Source organism: Stegodyphus dumicola, chromosome X2 (assembly GCF_044657685.1).
Source record: "Stegodyphus dumicola isolate Sdum_Otavi_A_Nest chromosome X2, ASM4465768v1".
Taxonomy (NCBI): domain Eukaryota; kingdom Metazoa; phylum Arthropoda; class Arachnida; order Araneae; family Eresidae; genus Stegodyphus; species Stegodyphus dumicola.
Window position 1 is genome coordinate 69,437,389 of NC_140781.1, and position 24,132 is coordinate 69,461,520.

A 24,132-nucleotide genomic window follows, 5' to 3' on the forward strand; every position below is an offset into this window, starting at 1 on the left:
AAAACAAATGCATAATAAATGAATATTACTAAATAAGCCACAAAATTTTAAACATCAAATTGCAAAAAACAAAACAAGTAATGTTTAATTATATTAAAGAAACTTGTAGAGTTAATTAGTAAATATTTGAAGCATTAATCAATTATACTGGAATAATAATTAGACTTTTAAAAAAATCTCAGTTAACAACAGTCATCAAGATAATCAATAAATGATAGTTATGTTGCTCAACAAAAATTCAAATTATTACATAATTCTCTTTATTACTAATAATTATAAACCCCAGGATTGTATGACGGTTACACTAATCTCTAAGTTACGTATCTTTATAAGAAAGGAGAGAGCGTGACCATCTCTCCCAAAATAGTTTCTGCTATCTTACCTATTGTTCTTATTGTATTAGTAATACTAATTCCAAGGGAAGCAGTTGAAATGTACAAGTACATCATTAACATTAAACTCACCAACCATTTTAGTAGGTTTACGGAAGTTCATGGACTTTAAAAGCAAATAATCCTTTCTCTAACAATTCTAGAAATGATTTAACAAGGTTTGTTGATGTTTATACTTTTTGATCAAGGAATTTGTAGACATAATCAGGTCTTCTCTGAATACTCGTAATCAGTCTCGAGTTAATTTTGGCTTCGATTTAAATGAAAACTGTTTCTAGCTCATTTAAAGGGAGACTAAAGTATCCAACTATTTTTCATAAACAAGTTTAATCATTCTAAAATGCTTCTCCTGGAATCCTCCATACCATGCTCCGTTTTCAACAATATAGTTTCATTTCATACAATTGGGTAGAAAACAAATTTTGATTATGATGATGTATGCATTTCCCAACAGATGGCTGTTGCATACATTTTCAAGTTTTTCTCAAAAAGCCACACTAGAATGTGTCAGCATTGTCAGAATGTATTGTTGAAAACTTGACAAGAAAAAAAAATTGTGGTATGCATGCATAAAGTTTTTTATGTTCTGAGAAGGGATAAGTTCTAAATGTAAAGCTTGAGTGGTAGCACAGGTAAGTATAAGCAGGTAAAGTCTTTGTTATTGCTACCCTTTGTGAAGATGGGGGCCAGCATAATGAAGTCCGGTTACTGAAAATGAATTTGATTTCAAAGCATAATCAAGTGGTAAAAAGGTGATTTCTTGAGTCCTGGCACACATGTTACATTGTTTACACAAAAAAGCATCTATTGAGTGTGGATTTGGCAAATTGTTGACCTTTCATTAACCAAAACTTTTCTCTAATTTGGGCTAAGGTAGCTTCAACTCCAGCCTGAAGCCGTCCATTATGAGACTGTAATTCACCATTTCTATCTGTGTAAGGTAACAGCCATGAATGTATTTCGGCAAAATCTAGACCAGAGAACTGAAATCTGCCTTTTTAACATAGATCATATGTACCCAGTTCTGTGTTAAGACTGTAGATGTCATATCCAGGAGCCTTCCACTAGAAAGAACTAGAATCTCTTTTGCAAATTTTTTTTTTTTTTTGTATAACTTTCACCCAGTAGACATTAGCACTTGAAATCTTAACAGAGCATAATGAACCTCAGAATTTCACTGAACTTTATTTGATATTATTTATAAACTGTGTTAACATAGGCTGTAATCCTGTACAATTTTGAGCAGCCTGCTGGCTTGAGTTAAATCAAATGATGTTGAAGTTTCTTTGTCTTAACAGAAACTTGAAGATAGCTTATGCCTTTTGTGCTTTTCTTGTTCAAAACACTCTCCTCATTGACATCCCTTTGATGATTCCTGGGCTAAACACTTTCAAGATGATATAGTGAACTAGGTCTATTAGTAACTCTTTTATGAAATTCTTAGTACACCACAATTTTGAAACTAGCTGTTGCCTTTCACATATTAGGTTGGTGGAAAAATTAGTCAGCAGCTTGGGAGATGGGATGTGAATAAACAGAAAGTGACAAAATATCTAACTAAGATTATATATGAAAATCTTCTAGCTTATCTAGCTTCTTGGAAAAATAGGATAGTTTTTAATGCAAATAATTATTAATTTAAAATGTTTGCAAAAATTTATTAAATTGACTGAAGATATTCAGCATAATTTTAGTGTGAACAGAAAATATTAGTCAATTACACTATTATACATTACAGAAGCAGATGAGTTCAGGCAGTAACATCCGAATCTGTTTCTGGTCCACTACCTTGAAATGCTTCTGTTGACAAAATTAAAACTTGAATCAAATTGTACTCTCCATTCAGATATTCCTATTGCTCAAATTGGATTATGCGAGTGATCACAGATAATTTTATAAAGCTTAATATTTTCTTGATTTATGTATATTTTTATTAACAGTATTTATTTTTAAATTTGAGTTATATGTATGAAGTATGTGACAATTAACTTTGATGTAGTTATTAAAAAGATACCATTTTATCTTTGAGGATTCTGAAATTTCTACTCACTAGTCTGGTTCCAAAGACTAGCTAGAATTCCGGAATATAAATGAGGTACTCCCACACCTCCTAAATCTATTGCAGCAGCTAACATCTGCTGATAAGGTTTTTTTTTTTCCCTTATTAATTTCTAGTGATGTATGTATGTGAGTACTCAAAGTTTATGCTTTTGCAGTTTTTCATTAAAAAGGTGTATTTCAACATCTACCTGACAAATAATATTTGCATTATATGTACTTTGTTACTTGTTAGTTTTGTTGTTTGTGGTATGGTTATGATGTTTTGCCATTGTAATGTGTAATAGCATTGTTAATGGATTTTTTTAACCCATTATTGCCTAAAGGAAGTAAGTCACATCTTTAGTCTTGTCATATATCAGAAATTGAAGGTATCCTGTTTAATTGCAGTTGCCATTGTATGATAAAAGAGGGGATCAGAATATGGAATGTGTTCAAGTAGCTGAGATGTCTTTAGTGTCAGAGATATCAATAATAAGAAAACAAATGACTGATTACATAGCTTATTTTGATGTAAGTAAATTTTTTCCTGGAATGAAATTTATGAATTTTATATTGTTATTATGGATTTTATACTGTTATGGCTGTTTTAGCATTTTGCTGAGAATAATAGTTTCTCTTCATTCAATCAACAAAATTCACATCTTTTTTTTAGAGTTTCCGAAAAAAAGCATTAAATGTATATGAAACTGGATTGGCCCACTCCCAAAGTATGTCTTTAATGTTTATTACTTTAAAAAAAGTTTAAGAGTAGAATATTAAATGTCAGAAAATCACATTGTCATAAATTGTATGACAAAAATGACACGTTCAGAATTTAGTACTGTAAAATTATTGCTATAAGCTTTTATTTATTTCAGTCATGATATTTGTCACTGTTGTCAAAAGTTTGTTATTGATTTGTAAACTATTTTCAAGCTCATATTTTGCTCACATTTAGTGGTTGATAATACAACTAGGTGAAGCAATATGTTTCAAAATTTGATTTAGAAATATGATATTTTTTAAAAATTTAATATTGAAATGATTCTTCATACATGTCTCTCTTTGATGAACAAATATTTAAAAAATATATTCAGGTAACATATTACTTATCTTTTATTTTTATATCAGAAGCACATATTTATTTAGTTTTGTCTGCATATGCAGTATTAGAATTGCATAAAATTAGTTATTGGTATTTTAGAATTGCATAAAATTAGTTATTGGTTAAAAAGTCTTTAACTGAACGAAAATGCAAAATCATCATTATATGTAAGCACTACACGCCTAGTACATTATGAAAAATTGCTCCTTTTAAACATCAGTATAAAAATTATTGTAATTTTTGTGCTGCATTTTTACATTAATTTTACTTACTTCAAATTAATTTTTGTCTGTAATTTTTATTCTTCTTCATCTAGGTACCTTTGATTATCTGAAAAGTGAAGAGAATAAAATATCTCGTGTAATGCTGATTGCATCAGGAGGTTTACTGGGATTCATAGCTGCTAGGAGAGGTAAAGTTGTTAATTACAATTATTAGAATTTCATTCACCTACTCTTATTACCTTAGTGCTGTGTGTATAAATCTGAATCTCTTGCAGGTCAAATAAGTTACTTTTAACAGTTTTGCCCACATGTGATATAGGTCACCATTTCTTGCACAGCCTGATTTGCCCATATTTAGTACAACACCATTTTAAAGTTTTATAATTTGAGTAACCCATATTATTTACTTTCCTTTTTTATTGTATGGTGTTAGTGACCATATGTTTTATTCTTCTTTACCTGACAGTAAGTACAGTTTTCTAGGTTTTATTTCTCTTCTTAACCGTTTGACTGCTACATGGCGCAAAAGCACTGCGTTCATTTGTCTCGAAAACCGCGACACAGCGCTTTTGTGCTGCAAGTTTCAGTGTGTCTTTGTTGCTTTATAATACGAAAAGAATTATTAAAATTGATTGATATTTGTCTAAATGAGAGTGTTTTATTTGACAACATCAAGTCAAATAAAACCCGCAGTTTTCATGCGTTCTTGCAAGAATTGCTTAGCAGTAAAACGGTTAATTTCGTAGTGCGAGTTTCAGTGTGTCTTTCTTGCTTTATAATACGAAAAGAATTATTAAAATTGATTGATATTTGTCTAAATGAAAGTGTTTTATTTGACAACATCAAGTCAAATAAAACCCGCAGTTTTCATGCGTTCTTGCAAGAATTGCTTAGCAGTAAAACGGTTAATTTCATAGTGAAAAATCTACGATACACAGCAGATGCATTTGGTGAAGGTTTCACTCAGTAAAGGTTAATTGCCAATTAATAAACTTTCATAATCTTCTTATGAAAAGCATATAAAATAGTTTCAAAGTTATATTTATTGCAATTTGCATGTTCTAATTTTCATTTGTTCTTTGTTTTAAAATGTACTGAAAATATCCTTTCAGTTCTGTTCTTTGTTTTAAAATAGACTGTGCTGAGATAAAATATTAAGTTACAGCTAAAATTCCAGGTTTGTAATAATAAATAAATGTAAAGCTATGTAAAATATTTATTACTACCTGCATATGTGAAAAAAAAAAGGGCCAACATTCTAGGGATATTTTATGTAAAATAAGCTTATTACTTATACTAATGTGTGCACAAAAAGCCATTATTACTGGGATAATTGCTGTTGGAAAATGGGATACGAGAGAGTTTCATGTAGATAAATCACGTCTGAACATGTCTAGATTGCAACAGGTAAGACTGAGCTGTGACCAGGATTATGACTGTAGAAATGTACACTATGCTTCTGCTGATCAAAGTAAAAAGACACAAGAAGATAGTAGGGAGTATTGAAAATTGTGGCAGAGACTGAATAAATAACATCATGAAGTCAGTAATATATGTTATGCCAATTTGCAGATGTTTTTAGTAGCAATAATGGCAGTGTGAAAGTTGCTGAGAATTCTATCAGAATTATTCCTGTGTGTACTCCAAAAAATTACACTTATTTTGAATCCCTATTACATTTCAAGAAATTGGTCAGCAAATTAATGAGTTGATTTTAGATTGTTGAATAAATTTGCAGTTCCAGATGCGTAGTCAATGAAACATGTGACAGAATTGCTCTATGAGATTGAGTTAGACTATATTAGACTTTACGAAGAGATACTGGCAGATCTCGAAGAGCGAAGACAATAAGCATTTTACAGTATTCACAACTCTCTCGTCAGAGGAGATTATTACTATTTGAAATGAAAAATGTAGAAAATGCATTTAAAAAAGTAGTGAACAAAGTATTACGCCCACACAAAAAATACTGTCTCTCAAACAATGATAATTTGTCAATTTTTTCTGAAGACTGGATGCAGCACTTAAAACATGTAAAAGAATTATGCAAGACATTATGAAGAGTAGGTCTTACTATAAATCTAAATCTAAAATCAGATCAATTTTAGGAAAAGGAATGTGAAATTTCTTGGCCATATAATAGGTTCTTGAAAACATTCAACAGACCCTGAAAAAAGTGGATCTATGAAGATGTCTAGACCAACCAATAAAAAGGAAGTGTGCTGTATTTTAGCACTTGGCAGCTGCTGCCATGATTACATTCTGAATTTTGCCATTTTAGTGTTATCCTTTTTAGTGTTATCCTGTTTAGTGTCTAAGGGAGCATCCACTAATATCCCATGGAGCAGTGAAGATGAAATAGCTTTTCAGAAATTAATGCAGTTTCTTTTCAACATGGCTATTCACTCCAGTATTAAATAAATCTTTCCAACTATATACTGAAATGTCAACGACTGCTCTTGGTGCCTGTCTGTCTCAAACAGGTAATCAAGGGAAAGAACATCCAATAGTATTTTTCAGTAAAAAACTAATGTATTATCAAAGCAGATGGTCTATAGTTGTGAGAAAAGTCTACAATGTTCTGTCAGCTCATCAGAAGCTGGTATATGAATCTCAGAAGTTCAGGTCATATCTGACCATAATCTTCTTACATGTCTAACACAAATTGATTCCCACAGAGCCAAGCTTGTGCATTGGGCATTGTCTTTACAAAGGTATAACATAAAGATTTCATGCTGAAAAGGATGACAACATGCAATGACTCAGTTGTAGAGACATTATATTAATTGCAAAAGCCAGTGAGATGAAAAATTAGCATCCGCCTTTGCTGGGAATCAAACCACGGACCTCTGGAATGCTGGCCCAGCTTGCAAACCACTACACCATGAAGGCACGCTAGGAAAGTGGGAGAAATACATTATACAGTGACTAGTATAGTGACATTGTATACATCTTATACAGTGACATTGTATAGAGAATAGCTTGAGTTAACATAATGTCTGTAACTTTTAGAGAAACATCCATATATTGTTAGTATTATTGTATTTTTATAATTGTTAAGAAATACTATCAGAGTTTAATGTATAATTACCATGGTAACTAAATGCTACTGACTATTCTGTATATTGATGTCAAATATGCTAACTGAAATTCGGAATTTTGTCATGTTAATCATGTAAGTGTTCATTATGCAGTGGTTTATGTATATATGATCTTGTGTACTCCAGTCAGATGGCACATTCTAAGTAGGACTTTGTGAGTATGGTCAGGGGTGCAGTGGTACAGTCAATAGAAGAATACACGAAGAATAGAACTTTAATTCTGACTATGTGTATGATCTCAAAGTGATATACGAGGGCTATCCAGAAAGTAGATTACGTTTTGGAATAAAAAAATAAACAAAGTATAGGAAACAAATTTTATTATATACAGATGAAAGCCACACTCAAATACTACTTTTCTACATAGTCACCATACAAATTAAGGCATTTATCGTAGCGATGTACGAGCTTGGAAATTCCTTCGTCGAAAAATTCGGCCGCCTGCGCCTTCAACCACTTCGTTACCTCTTCTTGCAGCTGTGCGTCGTCATCAAAACGCTGCATAGCCAGCCACTTCTTCATTGCTGGGAATAGGTGGAAGTCGCTCAGTGCCTGGTCGGGACTGTACGGCGGATGAGGAAACAACTCCCACTTAAAAGATTCAAGAACTTTACGAGTGACATTTGCCGTGTGGGGCCGGGCGTTGTCGTGAATCAACAAGATCTTAGAGCTCAACATTCCTCTGCGCTTCTTTGAATTGCTCTTCTGAGTTTTTGGAGAGTTTGGCAATACCTTTGAGAGTTTATTGTAGTGCCTCTTTCCAGGAAGTCCACCAAAATTACACCTTTTCTGTCCCAAAAAACAGTCGCCATCATCTTCCTTGCCGACATTGTTTGCATGCATTTCTTGGGTTTTTGGGGAGAACTTGTGTGCCCCCACTGCATTGATTGCAATTTCGTTTCACAGTTCACATGTTTCACCCATGTTTCGTCACCAGTAACGATGCGATCGAGTAAAGAGTCACCATCCTTATGGTAAGCGTCCAAAAAGTTCAACGCTGCAGCCATTCGCTGATTTTTGTGGTCCTCTGTCAAGATTTTTGGAATCCATCTTGCACAAAACTTGTGGTAACCAAGCTTTTCGCTGATGATTTCGTGCAACAAACTTCGCGAAATTTGTGGAACACTCAAAGAAAGTTCCGTTATTGTGAAATTTCGATTTTCACGGACTTTAGCATCAACTTTTTCGAGAAGTTCGGCGGTCACTATGCTGGGTCTCCCACTTCGATCTTCGTCGTGAACATTGGTTCGGCCATTTTGAAATCTTATGACCCACTGACTCACTCCACCTTCAGTGATAATGTTGTCCCCATACACTTCACGAAGCTGCCGATAGATTTCTCTCGGTTTACAGTTTTTTGCAGTCAGAAACCTTATTACTGAGCGCACCTCGCAGCTCGCGGGATTTTCAATTAACGCAGACATTTCAAACCGTCACAGTATCTGAACGGAGCACAGCACGAACCTCTCACTAGCACGGCTAGATGCAGACTGAGCTGCGCAACGCTCTGACCCCAAGATGGCCGCGCTAGCCCCGCCCCTAGCGGACACAGATGGAAACGTAATCTACTTCCTGGATGGCCCTCGTATATGCTTACCAAGGAGAGATGTGAAAGATTAAAAAATAAAAATAAATGCCAAGTAAGCAAATTTCGACAACTGTGGACATTGGAGGCACCGGTGAAAAACTTCACCACAAAGAACAGTTGAGTTACTGTGGATGAAAAGGCATACGAACAATCCACTATCAGCACAATAATCTGCCAGTAGTTTTATATGTTAAAAATGTATGCCTTTTTTTTGCGTGTATGTTAAATATAAACATGTTTTCATGAAGCTGGTATCTTCGTTGAGTGGGCAATTTGAAGACCCTTATTTTATGGATTATTCAGCTTTCTACGTGAACTAAAGTAAAGGTGACGAAGTCAGCAAAATTGAAGTATGCATTAAAAAATGGTATACTGTGAAAAATGGTTCTTCAAAGTATAAATAAGCATCATTTCATTTCATTCCTTATTGTATACAACTCCATTTACCTGCAGTGATAGCAGTCACTTTATTAGAAGGGCTGTCCACTTTATTTTAGTATTTTACTGTTGAAATATTTCTGCATTTTTGTAGGAGAGTAAGTTCTTAAACATTAATGTAATTTTTAATTCACTGGTATGCTGTGGAATAAGGTCTGAAATCTAAGTCAGCCAATCCATTTCCTCATTATTCAAATTGGAAAATAATGTGTTTGTAGTATATGTTGCGTGATTTGGAGTCTGATCTGATAGAAGTAGGATGATCTTCACATCAAAGTGTGACACACAATACAGGTGTGCTAAATTTTTGAAATGTTAAGATAGGTTGCTTTATTCAAATTTCTCCTGAAGATCATAATGCTTCTTTCACCAAATTTGATTTGTGGAACAATCTGTTTTCATAAATACCATTCTCTTCATGCAAACACAGCTGCGAGACTTCCAGATAGTATACTGAGGTTTGATGTTTTACATAACATATTGCCATTTCTGGAACCTGCTGTAGACTCAAGCTTTGATATTCTCTGCATGATCTTGCCATAGTTGCCTTGTGACTATTCAGGTCATTTGTGATTTAAAGAATTGAAGGCAGAAGTTGTCAAACATCTGGCCATTTTGTCTGCCCTGTTTTTAAATTGTCAGCAGCATTTTGCCCAAAAGAGTCTTCATTTGACAATACTTTGGTACCAACCAAAAGAAAAAAAAAACCTTTTGACTTGAAAAACACTGAAATGGAATTAAAGAAACTCTCTAGAAAACATTTTACGGAGTTTGCTTGGAATGCCTGGAAGTGACATCATGCTGTATTTGTATTTCATAAACAGTCTAATCAAACTGGATTGGGCAATGATAGCCAAGTGTGCCTTTCTTCATTCAATAAAAAGTAAACCATTGATTGACTGATTCATGAAATATTTACTATCTTTATGTAAGGTTAGATTTTGGACACCAGCATTTTTCAAAACATATTACCTGGACTTTTCAAAATTATGCCAAATGAAAAGTTTTAGAAAAAGAATGTGTCATTTTGAATTTAAGAAATATGTAGGGAATCTCTATTAAAAATGTGAATGTAAATTTAAAATGATATGTGTGTGTTTATTTCTGAAACTAGCCATTGAAGCTCTGAGGGGGGAAAAATTACTAGCTTATATTGCATCCTTTTGTAACTAACTGTACCTTTTGAAAATCAAGAAGAAAATAATCATGCAGTGTCTACCAAATCTGAGGATTTCATTTAATACTTTACTGTTATTTTTTTCTTGCATGATGTACTTTGTTATCTGTCCATATCATGTACGTTGTTAATGTAAATCAGAAGTTTTCAAGTCGTATGTTAAAGCACTATGAAGGAAAAGTGTGAGGAAGATGAATAATGCAATAAAATAATACTTCATTGAATTATTGTGCATTTAATGAGAATGACAACAAAGGTAAATTTAAAAAATAGTTTTAAGTCTGTTGGAACTTAACCTATACCTGACATGCATTAATAAATAAAATTAATATATATGAACCATCAAATTTCCTTTGCATAATTATTTTTACTTATTAAATTTTAATGGAACTTTTCATGGTATTAAAGAAGCAAAAATTAGATGATGCGTCATCAATTTTCCTGCAAGTACTTATCTGCTAAAGGAGGAGGGGGGGATGTTATTAGGAAAGCAGCACATTTATCATGTAATTAACTAGAGTCAGTTTTATTAAAAAATATCAACCCAAATTAGGTTGAAATGCATATAGCTATGTTTGTATATATGAGCCTTTGACAGTTCTGTCTTGAAACAAGAGAAAAATTGGGTATCTATATCTAAAAAAATACATCATTTTTATTGTTTTAATTTGTGATACAGCCAAGTTATCTTTCTGACCATTTGGTTGATCATTCTGTTAATCTGACTCTTAAAAAACATGAGGCATATTTTTTCATGTATCATTAATACTTTTTTTTATGTATCATTTATATATTGAATTCTTTTCTTTGTCTTAAAAAACAAGAGGCATATTTGTTCATTTAATTAAAAAAATTTCATTTATATTTTGAATTTTTTTTCCATGTTTAAATTGTGCATGTTGTTTGATAAAAAGCTTTGGTTATGTATAATTTCTTTTCCCTGCTAAACGTAAAATTTGTTCTTTTTTAGGAGGAATCTTTCGAAAAATATTTTATTCATCTGCGGGTTCGGCCATAATTTTTTCAGCTTTTTATCCTTCATTGACCAAAGAATATTTATTAGTCAGCATAGACTACACTAAAAATCAAACAAGTTCTATATTGGAGAAATATGGAGGTAATATAAAATTAATTTAGGAGTCAAACAACAAAACATTTAACCTAAATATGTAATATAAAATTTTTTTAGGTAATTTTTCTGTTCTAAGATATATATGTATGTATGTATGTGTGCGTGCTTGTTTGTATGTGTTAGTCACCTAGATGACTATAATATCAGATATATGTAATTTTACATTAAAAATGATTTTATTTGAAGAAAGAAAAGCTTTTCAGATTTAATCTCTTATTTTACAATCCTTTAATTTATAGCCTTCATGTTGTATAAAATTCATCTTACTCCAGCTCTATATTTCCATATTCAAATCTTTAGTTTTTACTTCTGTTTGGCATGCGGAAATTGAGTTTTTTCTGTTGGGGGAAGACAAAAAATAGCTTAACATGGGTTACAAAGTGTTCAGATGAAAGTCTGGCTTCAGTGTATCCTGTCTAGAATTTGTGAAAATGATGTTGTGCACCATCATAATTTAATTAATTTGTATTTAATTTTAATTGATTATCTAACAGTGATTCAGTTAGTACAATTCAAAATTTTTTTTAAATATCTTAATTAACGTAGAATTTTAATAATTTCTATACTTCTATAATAGGACCTGTTCTTTCTGAATTATCTTGAATACCGTAAAAGAAATAAAGTGCTTGTAAACTGTTTCCAGACATGTCTATTTCATTAACTTGTGTTTCAGATTGGTTATGCGTAAATGCAGCCATTTAGGCTGGATATTTGTGTAGTGCATGGTAAATACTTTTTTATATTTAATATTTTACTGCACTTTACTTCCCCTCTTTGTTTGTGGGTAGGAAGACCTGAAGATAAATTTTTTCCCTTTTCTGGAGAAAATTACATTTTATTTATAGAAAAGATTACTTCTGCATTTATAACAATTGCATTAGTTTCTGTTTACAGTGCTTTTTCTTTCAACTTTGAGTTTACCCATTACTGTAACATTATTTTTTGGAATTGTTTAAAATTATTCTTTATTGCAAAATGTGTGTAATAGGCACATGGACTAGACATTAAATTATACTTAGTTTAGCTGTAAACTTTGGCAAAAGAGGTTGGCATTAATGCAGATTATTGAGGAGATAATATTAAACATATGCAAAGTGTTTATTAGTTTATGTGTGTGTGTATATATATATATATATATATATATTCTTTAGTATATATATATATATACACACACACACTAAAGAAATATTGATTATATTATCTTCTAATATAAATTTAGTAGAATGTATCAAAATGAGGAAACCCACAAGTAGGAAATTAAATTCCGAAAATTGTTTTTTAAAGGAACTTGAATGTAAATCATGAAAAAACGTTTTAAGGGGACTTGAATTTAAATCATAAATAGCAAAATTTCAAACTTTGAAAAAGAAATTAAAAAATTAAAAAAAAAAAGCAATTATCTCTATTGATCAAAAATTAGTTGACTTTTGAAAGGGAACAAACCAGCTCCCTTTCAATGAACAATAATTAATAAATGCGAATATGTTTCATCTTTTACTCAAGTAAGAATGATGATGCCAAACTGGCAAATTAAGTTAAGCCAAAATTGTAGTTCTGTGAAGTGATGGGATTTATAGCCAAAGTAGAGTATCAAAGAACTCAATCTAAATGAAAGTATTAGAAAATTTTGTTTTTGAATTCAATGAATTTTAGATCATTCAATATATTGTAAATGTGAAGTAATAACAATATGTATTTGAATGAGAAGTAACTAATATGATATTTTTATAAATGCATATTTCACAAAGCAAAGATCTTTGATTGTTATAGTTTCTATCATTTGTAAATTTGGCACTTTTATATCTTAAAAAATCATCAAGCCCTTTTATTTAGGAATTTCATTTTATTCTTTGTAAAATATGCTGTCTGTGAAAATACATGGATTTCACCATAAAAACGAGCTGTGTTTCCACTTTAGCTATTCACATAAGAAACCTAATTGTTGGAGTTTCGCACCACAGGAAAATGGGGACGCTAGAATGGAAATGAAAGGAACACTGATGCAGCAATGCTGTGCGATTATGCAGAAACAATTAGACAACACTAAGTCTCTTGATAAAGGTGCATTGCTGTCAGAAGTGCTGTGGAAATTAAGTTTTCCTGTGTGGGAAATGTTATCATCTAATATCGATTCGTAGCTTACGTTGTTTATACTTTATGCAATATTTCTGGTAACCTCTGACAGTGTCATTTTTAACCCTTTCCTTCACGTTACCTTTTAAAGTGGGAGTTTTGATTAAAGAAAAGGTAGGCAGTTTAATTAGGCCTAGAGGAGTACACAAGTAAAATTTTGTGAAGATGGCACTTATCGTTTTAATTTTGTGGGTGTGGCCAAAGTGGCACACTGATTGAATAGAGTGCTGAAACGAGCATTGTTGTCAATGAACTGACCGATGAGATGCGGAGAAACAAAGAAAACAGACTCTCAGTTGTCCTAGATTATCGGTGAGCCCAGTCTGAGCACACCTAGGGTTCATCGTTTGATTTTAGGCAAGATTTCACTGTAAAAATTTAAAACTAATATAGAATAAAGAGATTAGCATACAGCCAAAAAAATAACAGAGAAATTTCTTTTTAAGCAATTCCTTTTATACCCTTAAAAAAATCTGGAAGATTTCTTTGAAAAATGAGGGTCTTAAAAAACTAAACACGGCTAAAATATATGGACTGGTTTGTATTGAGCTGCCATCTTCTATAAATAAAGAAGGTTCAGAGTAACCTATAAATCCTTTTTCATTCAATTTTTCTGTGTATAGAATGAAATTTTTAGTTGTGTCCAGACCGGACATACTGTACTGCAAAGGGTTAATGATTGTTAGCATGTCCAAATGCATATTCTTGGTTAGTCCTGTATTTATTCCATGGAGTTTAAGCAGATATGCCTAATAAATTTACAACACATTGGTCATCAGATAAAAGGTCTGCATTTACCTGGTAATTACATGTTCTAACATGTGCTATGTTGTCTTTTGTTACTGCTTAGTGGTGTCACATACTGTTGCAGGTTACTGTTTATTTTGTGGGGCAAATAGTGAGTGGTTTTTGATAAGACAGCAACTATCAGTCTTTTGCAAGCAGCTCATGCACATTATTATGATTTAAGCAGTAACAAATTTTGTTGTTACACCTATCACCCATCTATCTCTCCATGATCATTCCATCTATTCATTCCCATCAAGAGTAAAAACCATTTGAATTTTGTTAATACATCCATAATAACAGTGTGCACCATTTGGCAATTGATCAGCTAATGCTATTTGAGCATGCCCAGCTTTAATATTCTTATGTAGTGTTGCATGATTCATACTAATTTACTTTTTCCTGGAGTTAATAAGTTGTGTTTTATATTTATAATTTTTTTTGAACACCAGTCTATTGCAGTATGTTTCCAACAAATAACAAGTAGATTATTATATGCCAGAAAAGTAAACGGCCATAACTTTCAAGCCAAAGTACATTTGTTGAAAGCTCTATTAAATGAGAAATACAATTATGACATTCTTGCGTTAAAAGGCTAATTTTGTTCACTGCACAGTATGTTCTACTCAACCAGTATTTAGAAAAATCACCTGGTGTAATAAATACTATTTATTTCAGAAATTATTTGTTATATTTATTTAAAAGTATCTTTATTGTAGCCTTGTTATAGAAAGAGTAAGTTCAGCAGTAATTAAGATGCTATATTCTATGCATTTTCTAGTAAAATATTTATGCCCTTACATTCCAAAGTTTAGTTATTACATTCCAAAGTTCCATGTCAAGTTAATAAAACCGTAGAGTTTCCGTCATATGAAGAATGAGGCAGCATCAAAAGTTATCATCATTATTATTTAAAAAGTGTGTCAAGTTCTGAAAATTTCCCTAAGATGGTAAACATATGAAATATGTACATATTTTCAGAAATCTGTAATAAATATTAATGGCAAATTTTGGTTTGCCTAATATCATAGAAGAACTCAAAAGTTGCATGCAACCTACAGGCTGTTACTGATATTAAGCAAATCATTATAGAAGTAACATTTGCAATATTTGGTGTGTTCTTAGCCTTTTTCTGATATGATTGCTGTCAGTTCTATTGATATAATTCGTGCATTTGCATGCCTGTATCTTTGTGGTACAATATAGCATCAAATAATATTCTTTTAATAACTTTAATAATTATAAAAAAATGTTGTGTGCATACGGGTTCATAATAGATTCAATGCATACAGTTCCAATGATAAATTTATAAACACTCGGAACTCACGTTGAGCGAACAACTACTGAGAGCAGATGCTCTTAATGGCCTTTTATAGTTTCTACCCTGCCGCCAAGATATTTCTAATTCGTAATATGAGGTTCAACTGGATTAAGCAGCTCATTTTTCACTTCAATCCTGGAACAAGATGAGCAGCTTTCTTGGAATGGTCTTCGACATTTCCCTGTAGACATTTCCCAGACAGGGCATCGACATTTCCCTGTAATGATCCTTTCCAGTGACAACTAGTTATATCATATTCGTAGAGTTTCAGCATATACCTAGCTATATGACCTTTGGTATTCTTGAAATATAAGAGTCAGGTCAACAATGCATGATCTGTGTGGAGCAGGAATTTTCTGCATTAGACATAATGATGGAAATATTGTACAGCTTAACTATGGCAAGCAACACTTTCCTGGTAACTCAGTAATTCCGTTCTGGTTTAGATAGACACTTGCTCCAGTAGGCTACGGTATGTTCGTGACAATTTATTTCTTAGGACAAAACAGCATCAACACTCTCCTTGCTCGCACCTGTGTTGAGAATAAATGGTTTCTTGAGCTGAGGCTAGGTTAAGGTTGGAGCAGATATTAAAGCCTCCTTTAGTTTGTTAAGTGCATCTTCACATTCTTTGGTCCACAAGTAGCTTTGCTTGTTCTCTGTAAGCTTATGAAGAGGTCTTGCGATGCAAGAAAAGTCCTTCACAGATCTCCTATAGTAGGTGGAAAACCCCAGGAAAGTTCTCAGCTGATGGACATTTTGGGGTGTCTCAATCTAATTCCTGTTTCTTTTTCTGGGTCTGTACATACACCTTGGGCTGAGATGACATGTCCAAGGTAAGTCACTTCCTGTCTGAACATTTTACATTTGGCGGGATTTTAGGTAGGCTTCCTTCAGTTTCTGAACCACCACCTTTCTAAGAATTTTTATATGTTCTTTAAAACTTTTCCTGACAATGATGATGTCATCCAGGTGTATCAGCCAGGCTTCATAGGAAAGAGCTCTCAACACGGTCTCCATGAGGCATTCAAATGTTGCCAGTGCGTTACATAGTGCAAACGTCATCACCTTGAACTGCCAAAGTTCTTGTCGGGTAGTAAATGGCATCTTTCCCTGGTCATCAGGGTGTATCTCTGCCTGCCAATGTCCACGCTTTAAATGAATGTCAAAAACCACTTGCTTCCTGATAGAGTGTCCAAAATATCGTGTATTCTAGGAAGATGGTAGCTGTCTTTCTTTGTAACCTCATTGAACTGGCAATATTCAATGCTAAATGTGTTGAACCTTATTTCTTCCTGACCAGGACCATGGACTTGCTGATGGCTCAATATTGCTTTCTTTCATAACCTGTAGAAGTTTTCCTACCTCTTCCTGTTTAGCAATCATTAGACATCTTGGATGTTGCTTGATTGGTGGATGATCCCTAGTAATGATTTTTTGCTGTATCAAACTGGTTTGACGTACATCAGAAGATGAGCGAGAGAAAACTTCTTGAAATTCTTGAATGATGCATTCGGCAGCACTCCTTTCTTCATTGCTTAGTTGTTTATTTTGCAATAACTCCAATGTTAGACTCTCCAATGGCACAGATTCAGGAGGGTTACTATTTTGTTTCGTGCAGATCACAGGAGTACATGCTGCAACTACTTCACCTTTCCTAATTTTTGCCTTATCAATTACATTGGCAACTAACTGTCACTAGGATAAAATTTCTCAATAGTTTGATGAGTGCCAAGGTTACAGTTTTGGGGATATTCCATTATACCATACTGAAAATTTCTGTTTCCTGCTATGAATCCAGGAAGTAAAATTATGCTTTTGCTGGTACTGTGATAACGTCTTAGGCAATGATTTGGTGGACAGATTTAACTCCCTCATCATTAATTCCAAATAGGGTTATGTCCTCAGAGGCAGACCTCAATTCGTTATTTTTAAAGTCTAAGGAAAAATTGTATTTCTTAGGAAGTCCAATCCAAGTGTGCTACATATGTCATGTGATGGTAGGTGTCATTTCCATACATGATGTTGACATTTAATTTTTTCATCCTTGTCGATCTTCTCCCCAGACATAGTCTGGAGGGTAACACAGGGCGGTGTCCAGGTGAGTTTACCTTCCAGCTGTTGAGCCAGATCTATTCAAATGATGGAAACATTTTCCAGCTGTTTTTATAGTCATATTGCAAGGAACTCCATTGATATATCCCATGATGAAAAGGCCATTACTGCCACCACTTATTGCAAAAATCTGAATTGCTTTAAAATGGAGCTTCTCGTTACCTTTCCAAATCTGCTGTGCAAAAGGGCCAGTAATTTGTTTCTTGCATCCTTGCTGGAGCACAGTCTTATTTTCCTTGCCCTGGGGTGTTCTTCATTTCCTCCGTACATGGCTTTCAGTACCACAGTTCCAACATTTTTCAGTCACTTTGTCTCTCCTGTTCCATATTAAGAGATTGATTTGCTAGGTTAAATTGTCTAGATGAGCAGTCAGATGATCAGTCAGATGGCTCTTGGGCTTGAACAGCTCTGATTTGGTGGTGATCTGAACAAGTTGCTTGCTGGGCTGCCTGAAATTTCATGGCATATACCAGAGCACTTTTATCTCTTTGACATCTGCCATTCTCAGGACTTTCTGTATTTTAGAATCCCAGATGCCATCAATGAAGTACAGCAGGAACATGATTTCCCTTGTTTCTGTACGGCACTTCAAAAAGGCGAGATGAGACAGCCTTTCATCATCCATGGCAAGCTTCTGGAGTGTTTCCATGGTCTTCTATTGACAGGATTTTAATTTAAGCTTTATATAATCTTTTAAGCACTTGTTTCCAAAGTGCAGCTCCCATGCACTTGATTGAGGTTCAAAATCTGGCCTCTGGTTTTCGGGAAGAGTTTAAAGGATATCCGCTGCATCTGCTCTCAGAGATGCGCGGAGATGACAGGCCTTAGTTTGGGAATCCCATCTATTTGCCACTATAGAAAATTATGTCTTATATACTTGCCAGGGGGGTCTTACCATCATGTGTGGATAGCTTCAAAGAGGGAAGAGAAGTCATGGGTGAAAATTTAAATCCATGAGAATTGCTTCCTGCTTTTGCTATGCATTTCTTTAAGGTGCCAAATTTTTTGGCGATGTCAGCAGAAATCCTGTCTTCAATGTGTTTGATTTGTTCTTATAAAGCAGAAACTCTTTCTTCAGTTTGGGGTTTCACCACGGAAACTCTCTTGAATTTTTCCAACCTTTTCTTCAACTGTGTTTATTCTGCTTTCCATAGCCTCGAATTTGTTTTTTTGTCATGCAGGTAATTTCTGTTTTAATTTCCTCTTAATATGCTTCAATCTTTTCTTGAACAGTTTTCATCTCTACTTTAATGGATTCTTGAACAGTTTCCATCTTCTCTTGAGTGGATTCCATTTTTTCTTGGAATGCAGCAAAAGCAATCACAAGCTATCTTAGTTACTCATCCATCCCTCTTGTCACCAACATTCTGACACCAAAAAGTGCTGTGTGTGTATGTGTTCATAATAGATTGAATGCACACAGTGCCAATTATAGGTTGATAAAATTTTGTATCAAAAGAAACACTGAAGAGATCTGGAACTTTGCACTAAAATAGTTGTATAACTATTCACAATATCATGGAGTATAACCAGTTGTTACACTTCAAAATACTATGAACATTAAACACATACCAATGCAAAGCACATCTATAGAGTGAAGTTGAATCATCAATAGTACATGGAATTCATGCAGAGCTAACAGCCAACAACAACTATAACTGAGACCAGATACTTTCACTAGCGTTTTGTAGTTTTCACCCGGCTACTGAGATATTTGTAGTTTTTTCTGCTTCTGGAGATTTCTGGAAGGCAATATGATGATCGAATTATGGTTGCAGCTAATAATAGTGATCAATTACATATATCCAATTACAATACTTGTTACGGTGATACAGGGACTGGACCAAAATGTCGCAAAATGGTCACCAAGCTCGGCAAATTACCGAGATAGCCATTTAATCAATGTTAAACAGACTTGCCCCCGTATTCTTACTTTTCCGGCATGCCTTCTCTCTCTCAATTTTCATGTTACATTATACGGAAAACTACATTTTCACATATAATTGCATTGGAATCAATTGTCTAGGTACAAAATTTGTAACAATAATAATTTTGTGAATTCATTCTCATTATTTAATAGGTGTTCTTTAGAAAAAGGATGGTTTGCTGAATATGGTTAGTATTAATCATTACAGCAAAGAATTACAATAATGCATTTCCAACTTTCAGTCATTTTAAGTGCCTTCTTTGCATACTATAACTAAATCATGCATGTGTAAGCACTAAATTAAAAGAAGCTTAGAAATTTTAAGTTTTGTAAGTTAACTGCAGAAATTTTGTGTGAAATATTAATAAAATTTAACATACTTCCATTCCTGTGCTTAGCAAACCATTAAACGATTCTTTTCTAATAATGAAACGAAAGAGTAAGCAAATTTTGAAAACAGTTGATAACATGTAGCAATATATAGAAAAATGCAGTAAGTATGAGCACATATTCAAAAGTGTTGCATGTTTCACTAGTAGTAGTATGGTTTGTCAGCTTATAATGTGCCAGTTTATAACACTGGCCACAGTAATTGTCTAGAGTTGTATGTTTATTTTTATTAATGTCAGAACTATGACAGACAGTTGATTATACATGAATGAATGATCAACTGTCTGTCCTATGCAAATGTGATGTTGAGAATCAAAGTTAGAACAATTTTTCATGCAAATAAACTAAGATATCTTAAAAGAGTGTATATGTATTAAATGTGATGATAAATAAGTAGAATTTGATTTCATCTTTAAACTAGTTAGGAGGGAGAAAATTTACATTTTCTTCCTTCTGATGACTTCATATAACAATTAGAAGAGAGTAAACAAAGTTTGAAAAATGAATGTGCTAGCATTATTTGTATTAATAAAACATTTAGAGGAACATCTTATGCTTACATTAGGCTATTAAATTCATTAACCATTAATTAAATTTCTGTCTAATTTTTTAAAATTCTATTTAAGCATAAAAACCTGTTAATAAGTTATTTGAATACAATAAAATGATCTGTTAGTTGATATTAAGTTCCATTTATATTTTAAGTTTCCAATCTTTAGCTTTGCAGAGCCACGGGTTTTCATATTTCATATATAGAAATAAATAATTTTTATGTTTCATTTTTGCAGGGTATGATACAAAAAAGATTGCAGAGGAAGCAAATGCAAAGGTTGATTATCTGAAATCTGTTATGATGTATGAAAGTCTGATGGCCAAATTAAATGAATTATTTTATAGAAGGAAGAATGTAAGTGCAATTTTGATTTTAGGAATATAACAATGAATGTGATTTATATGATCCTTTATAAAAAAAAAAAAAAAAAAAAAATTGTGAAAAAGTCATGTTATGCATAAAACTTGGAATAATTGAATTTGGCTGTTAGAGGGTATTTATTACCATGCTGTCTGTAGAAAACATGCATGATGTGAAAGTCATCTGAAACAGGGACATTTTTGGTGTACAAACAAGGTGAAAACAACTTCCACATTTCCTTGATCAGAAACCTACCCTTGCCATTCATCAACTACCTCATTCACTAATTTTTTAATTTTGTTATCTCACTTTTCTTATCATATCAAGATGCTTCTATGGGCTCAAGGTTTACTGATAATTCAAACTAACAAAAATTACACATGGCTACTCTGTGAACAGATGTCAGAAGGGGCATTTTCCCAATGTGTCAAGGAATTGTTTGTGAGGTTGCAACCATTTATGCTTTTTATATTACATTTAAATATCATTTTTTCCTTGGGACCAGGAAAAAAAGGACTTATTTATTGGAGTGACTAGAGTCTTAATAGGGATTTTGAGGTATAACGGAATAGAATGTTTAAATAAAGTGAAATTAAATGTATTTCAAAGCATCTGTTAAGAAGAAACAATGTATGACAGTAGCATAATTAGTAGAGACTAGAAAAAAAATGACATATTAATTGGATTGACCAGAAATATAATAGGTTTTTGAGGTATAACTGTACAGAATGTTTAAATAAAGTGAAATTAAATGTATTTCAAACCATCTGCAGTACAAAGTCCTACATCCGGACTCGTGAGGACTTTGGCGATTCTGGATTTGGGATTTTTCTGGATATTAGATCATCAGTGATGATCTAGCGAGATGACATGCAGAAATTATAAAATTAAAAATATGAAATCGTGATTTATGAAAAAATGAAGCATCTATGATCTAAAGATTATCAAAATTTACAAAAAAAAAAAAGCATAATATTTATTTGTCTATTTTATTAAACATTTCTTTGACTCTAATTTGTTTAAGCTGCTTAATTTTTTGTGCTAATACTTTCTCTTCAAATGCTGTAGACAGACATAATTTTTTGTTCAGTTACAAAGTTCCACTGTTCAAGTCCTGTAGTCTAACTTGTCAATCGAGATTTTTCATTTTCAAGAACCTCCCGTGCCTTTCTTCATTACCAGTAACGGTATTTTCTGGATCTAGAACCATACTATAGATTTAACTGTCCGTTAATTGATTGATGATTGGAGTATTCCCATCACAATGAAAAATTTCTGTTATATTATCATCATTTATTACCGCTTCTTCACATTTCTTTACAAAAAAAAGCAGATATGCAGCTATGGAGCCAAATTATTGATCACACAAATTAATGCTAAAATAATTGTCGCTTCAGTAACGATGTATTTTATTTGGTACCGAAGTGAAATTAAGAATCAGGATTCTCCACATGCTTTCTTACAGGAAAAAAATGTGCATGCATAAAGCATTAAAACAAATTCCTAAAAAATTTTTTTGTTGGTGGCTTTAAGGTTCAGATTACAGATAATTCTGGATATTGGATGTCCAGATCTCGTACTTTGTACTGTATTATAAAGAAACAATATATGACAATTGCCATAATATTACAGAGGAATATATTTTCAAAGTAATAGTTGATTTCTGGATAAGTATAATAAATATAGTAATAATAGGCTATAATTATAATAGCTGTAGTATAATAATAATAATTTTGACTTGGTTTTTGACAACCAGTTAAAAATCCTATGCTGAGACAGAATTGAGGATGGCTGCTTTGGGTACTACTGGAGAAAGATTATAACACACTGGTTGCATGTATACACCGATGATTCTGCTATAGGTGCTAATAGTAATGCTGGTGCAGGGGTTTATTCTTGGCTTTTTAACTTTGATGGGGCTGTTGGTGCAAATTGTGTCAACTATGATGAGGCTGAAGTGGCTGTTGTCTAACTGGCCTTGACTGAAATCAGTGAAAGAGATGATCAGAACATTGTGATATTTATTGATTCACAGGCCACTATTAAGGCAATTTCTTCAGTCTTACTTTCAAAGAATGGATCTGCTCTAAATTTCAGCTTGTGATAAATTTTCTAATAAATAATGATTGCAATGTTACTCTGTAGTGGATCCCAAGTCATTGTGCATGGGTAATGAATTTGCTGACACCATGGCCAAGACTGGATCTGTCCTTCCTCAACCCAATTCTCCTGTTTGCTATCACAGTGCAAAGAGGATCATTGGAACCAGATGTGGAGCTCATTTTTTAAGGGGAAGATTTCCCTAATGGAGAATCCCATTCCTTGCAACCTACCTAGACCTATTGGTGTTGCTAACTTTAGATTAAAAACTGGACATTACTACCTTATGAAACACCTACACAGATTTGGTTTAGCAGATTCTCCATTTTGCACATTATGTGATATTGGCAAGAGTTGTGGTGACCATTTGGACACTTGCTCTAGACTAAATGTCGTGGCAATGGCTAATGCTGTCAAAAATTATTGTACTTTTCTTAATGATTCTGAATTGCATTGGATTGCCCATCACTGTCTAATTGCAGTCATGCCTAGATCTGGTGTAGGATAAAAAAAAACTATATAGTAATGGAATTGAGTTATATGAAAACATTTACCATGCTATAACAACTCAGTGCCAAAATCTTCCCTGTCATAAATTTCACATAAGGTAGTTTTTCATGTAAGTTAGGTTGGTAGAATTATTACATGTAGGAGTTATTTCAAGTGACAAGATTTCAGAAAATGAAGGGAGGTTCAAGGTTAATTCTTTTGCAGTTTCAATCAAAGAATTCTAAAGTAATTTTCTGTGTTGTTTTATGTTTAAAATTCTTCAGGCATATGTACTACCATTCTTAAATGATGAATTATTTACAGATTTTAACAAGTTCCAATCAAAAAAGCGAGAACCATTCTGACAAAGCTCCTGATGAAGATATGTACACTACACGATGACTGTTACTCAGCATTTGTACTTCAAAAAAAAAAAAAATTATTATTCATTTAACTAATTAAGCCTTTTAGTTAATTTAATCATTATCTGGTGTTTAAGTAGTGAATAAATATTTATCATATGGCAATATTATGTGTATTTTTATTAAGATAATGATTATAAATTTGGATGATTCTTTTAATCAGGTGTTTGTATTTTAGGATTTGTATTTTAGGATTTTAGGGAGTGAAAATTTTGTTTTATGAGGTATTGACTTTAGGTGTAATTTTTAAAAATGAAATATGGAATATGGTCTAGTTAATGTGAATTGAATCACTATGGATACTTCTGAGTTTTTAAAATTATTATTTTATCAAAATTG

General features: G+C 32.8%; 1 protein-coding gene across 2 annotated transcripts in view; it reads left to right on the plus strand.

The window, feature by feature from the left end:
• The window catches only part of Mic26-27 (MICOS complex subunit 26/27), a 52,425-nt gene extending 28,527 nt beyond the window's left edge, over positions 1 to 23,898 (plus strand). For both annotated transcript variants that reach the window (XM_035371787.2, XM_085808746.1), the window contains exons 3-8: positions 2,841 to 2,963; positions 3,106 to 3,160; positions 3,854 to 3,949; positions 11,036 to 11,182; positions 20,658 to 20,776; positions 23,696 to 23,898. In XM_035371787.2, coding sequence (XP_035227678.1) covers positions 2,841 to 2,963; positions 3,106 to 3,160; positions 3,854 to 3,949; positions 11,036 to 11,182; positions 20,658 to 20,776; positions 23,696 to 23,773 — 618 coding nt within the window. In that variant the 3' untranslated portion in view covers positions 23,774 to 23,898. The remainder of the gene's footprint in view (positions 1 to 2,840; positions 2,964 to 3,105; positions 3,161 to 3,853; positions 3,950 to 11,035; positions 11,183 to 20,657; positions 20,777 to 23,695) is intronic.
• The last annotated feature ends 234 nt before the right edge of the window (positions 23,899 to 24,132 follow it).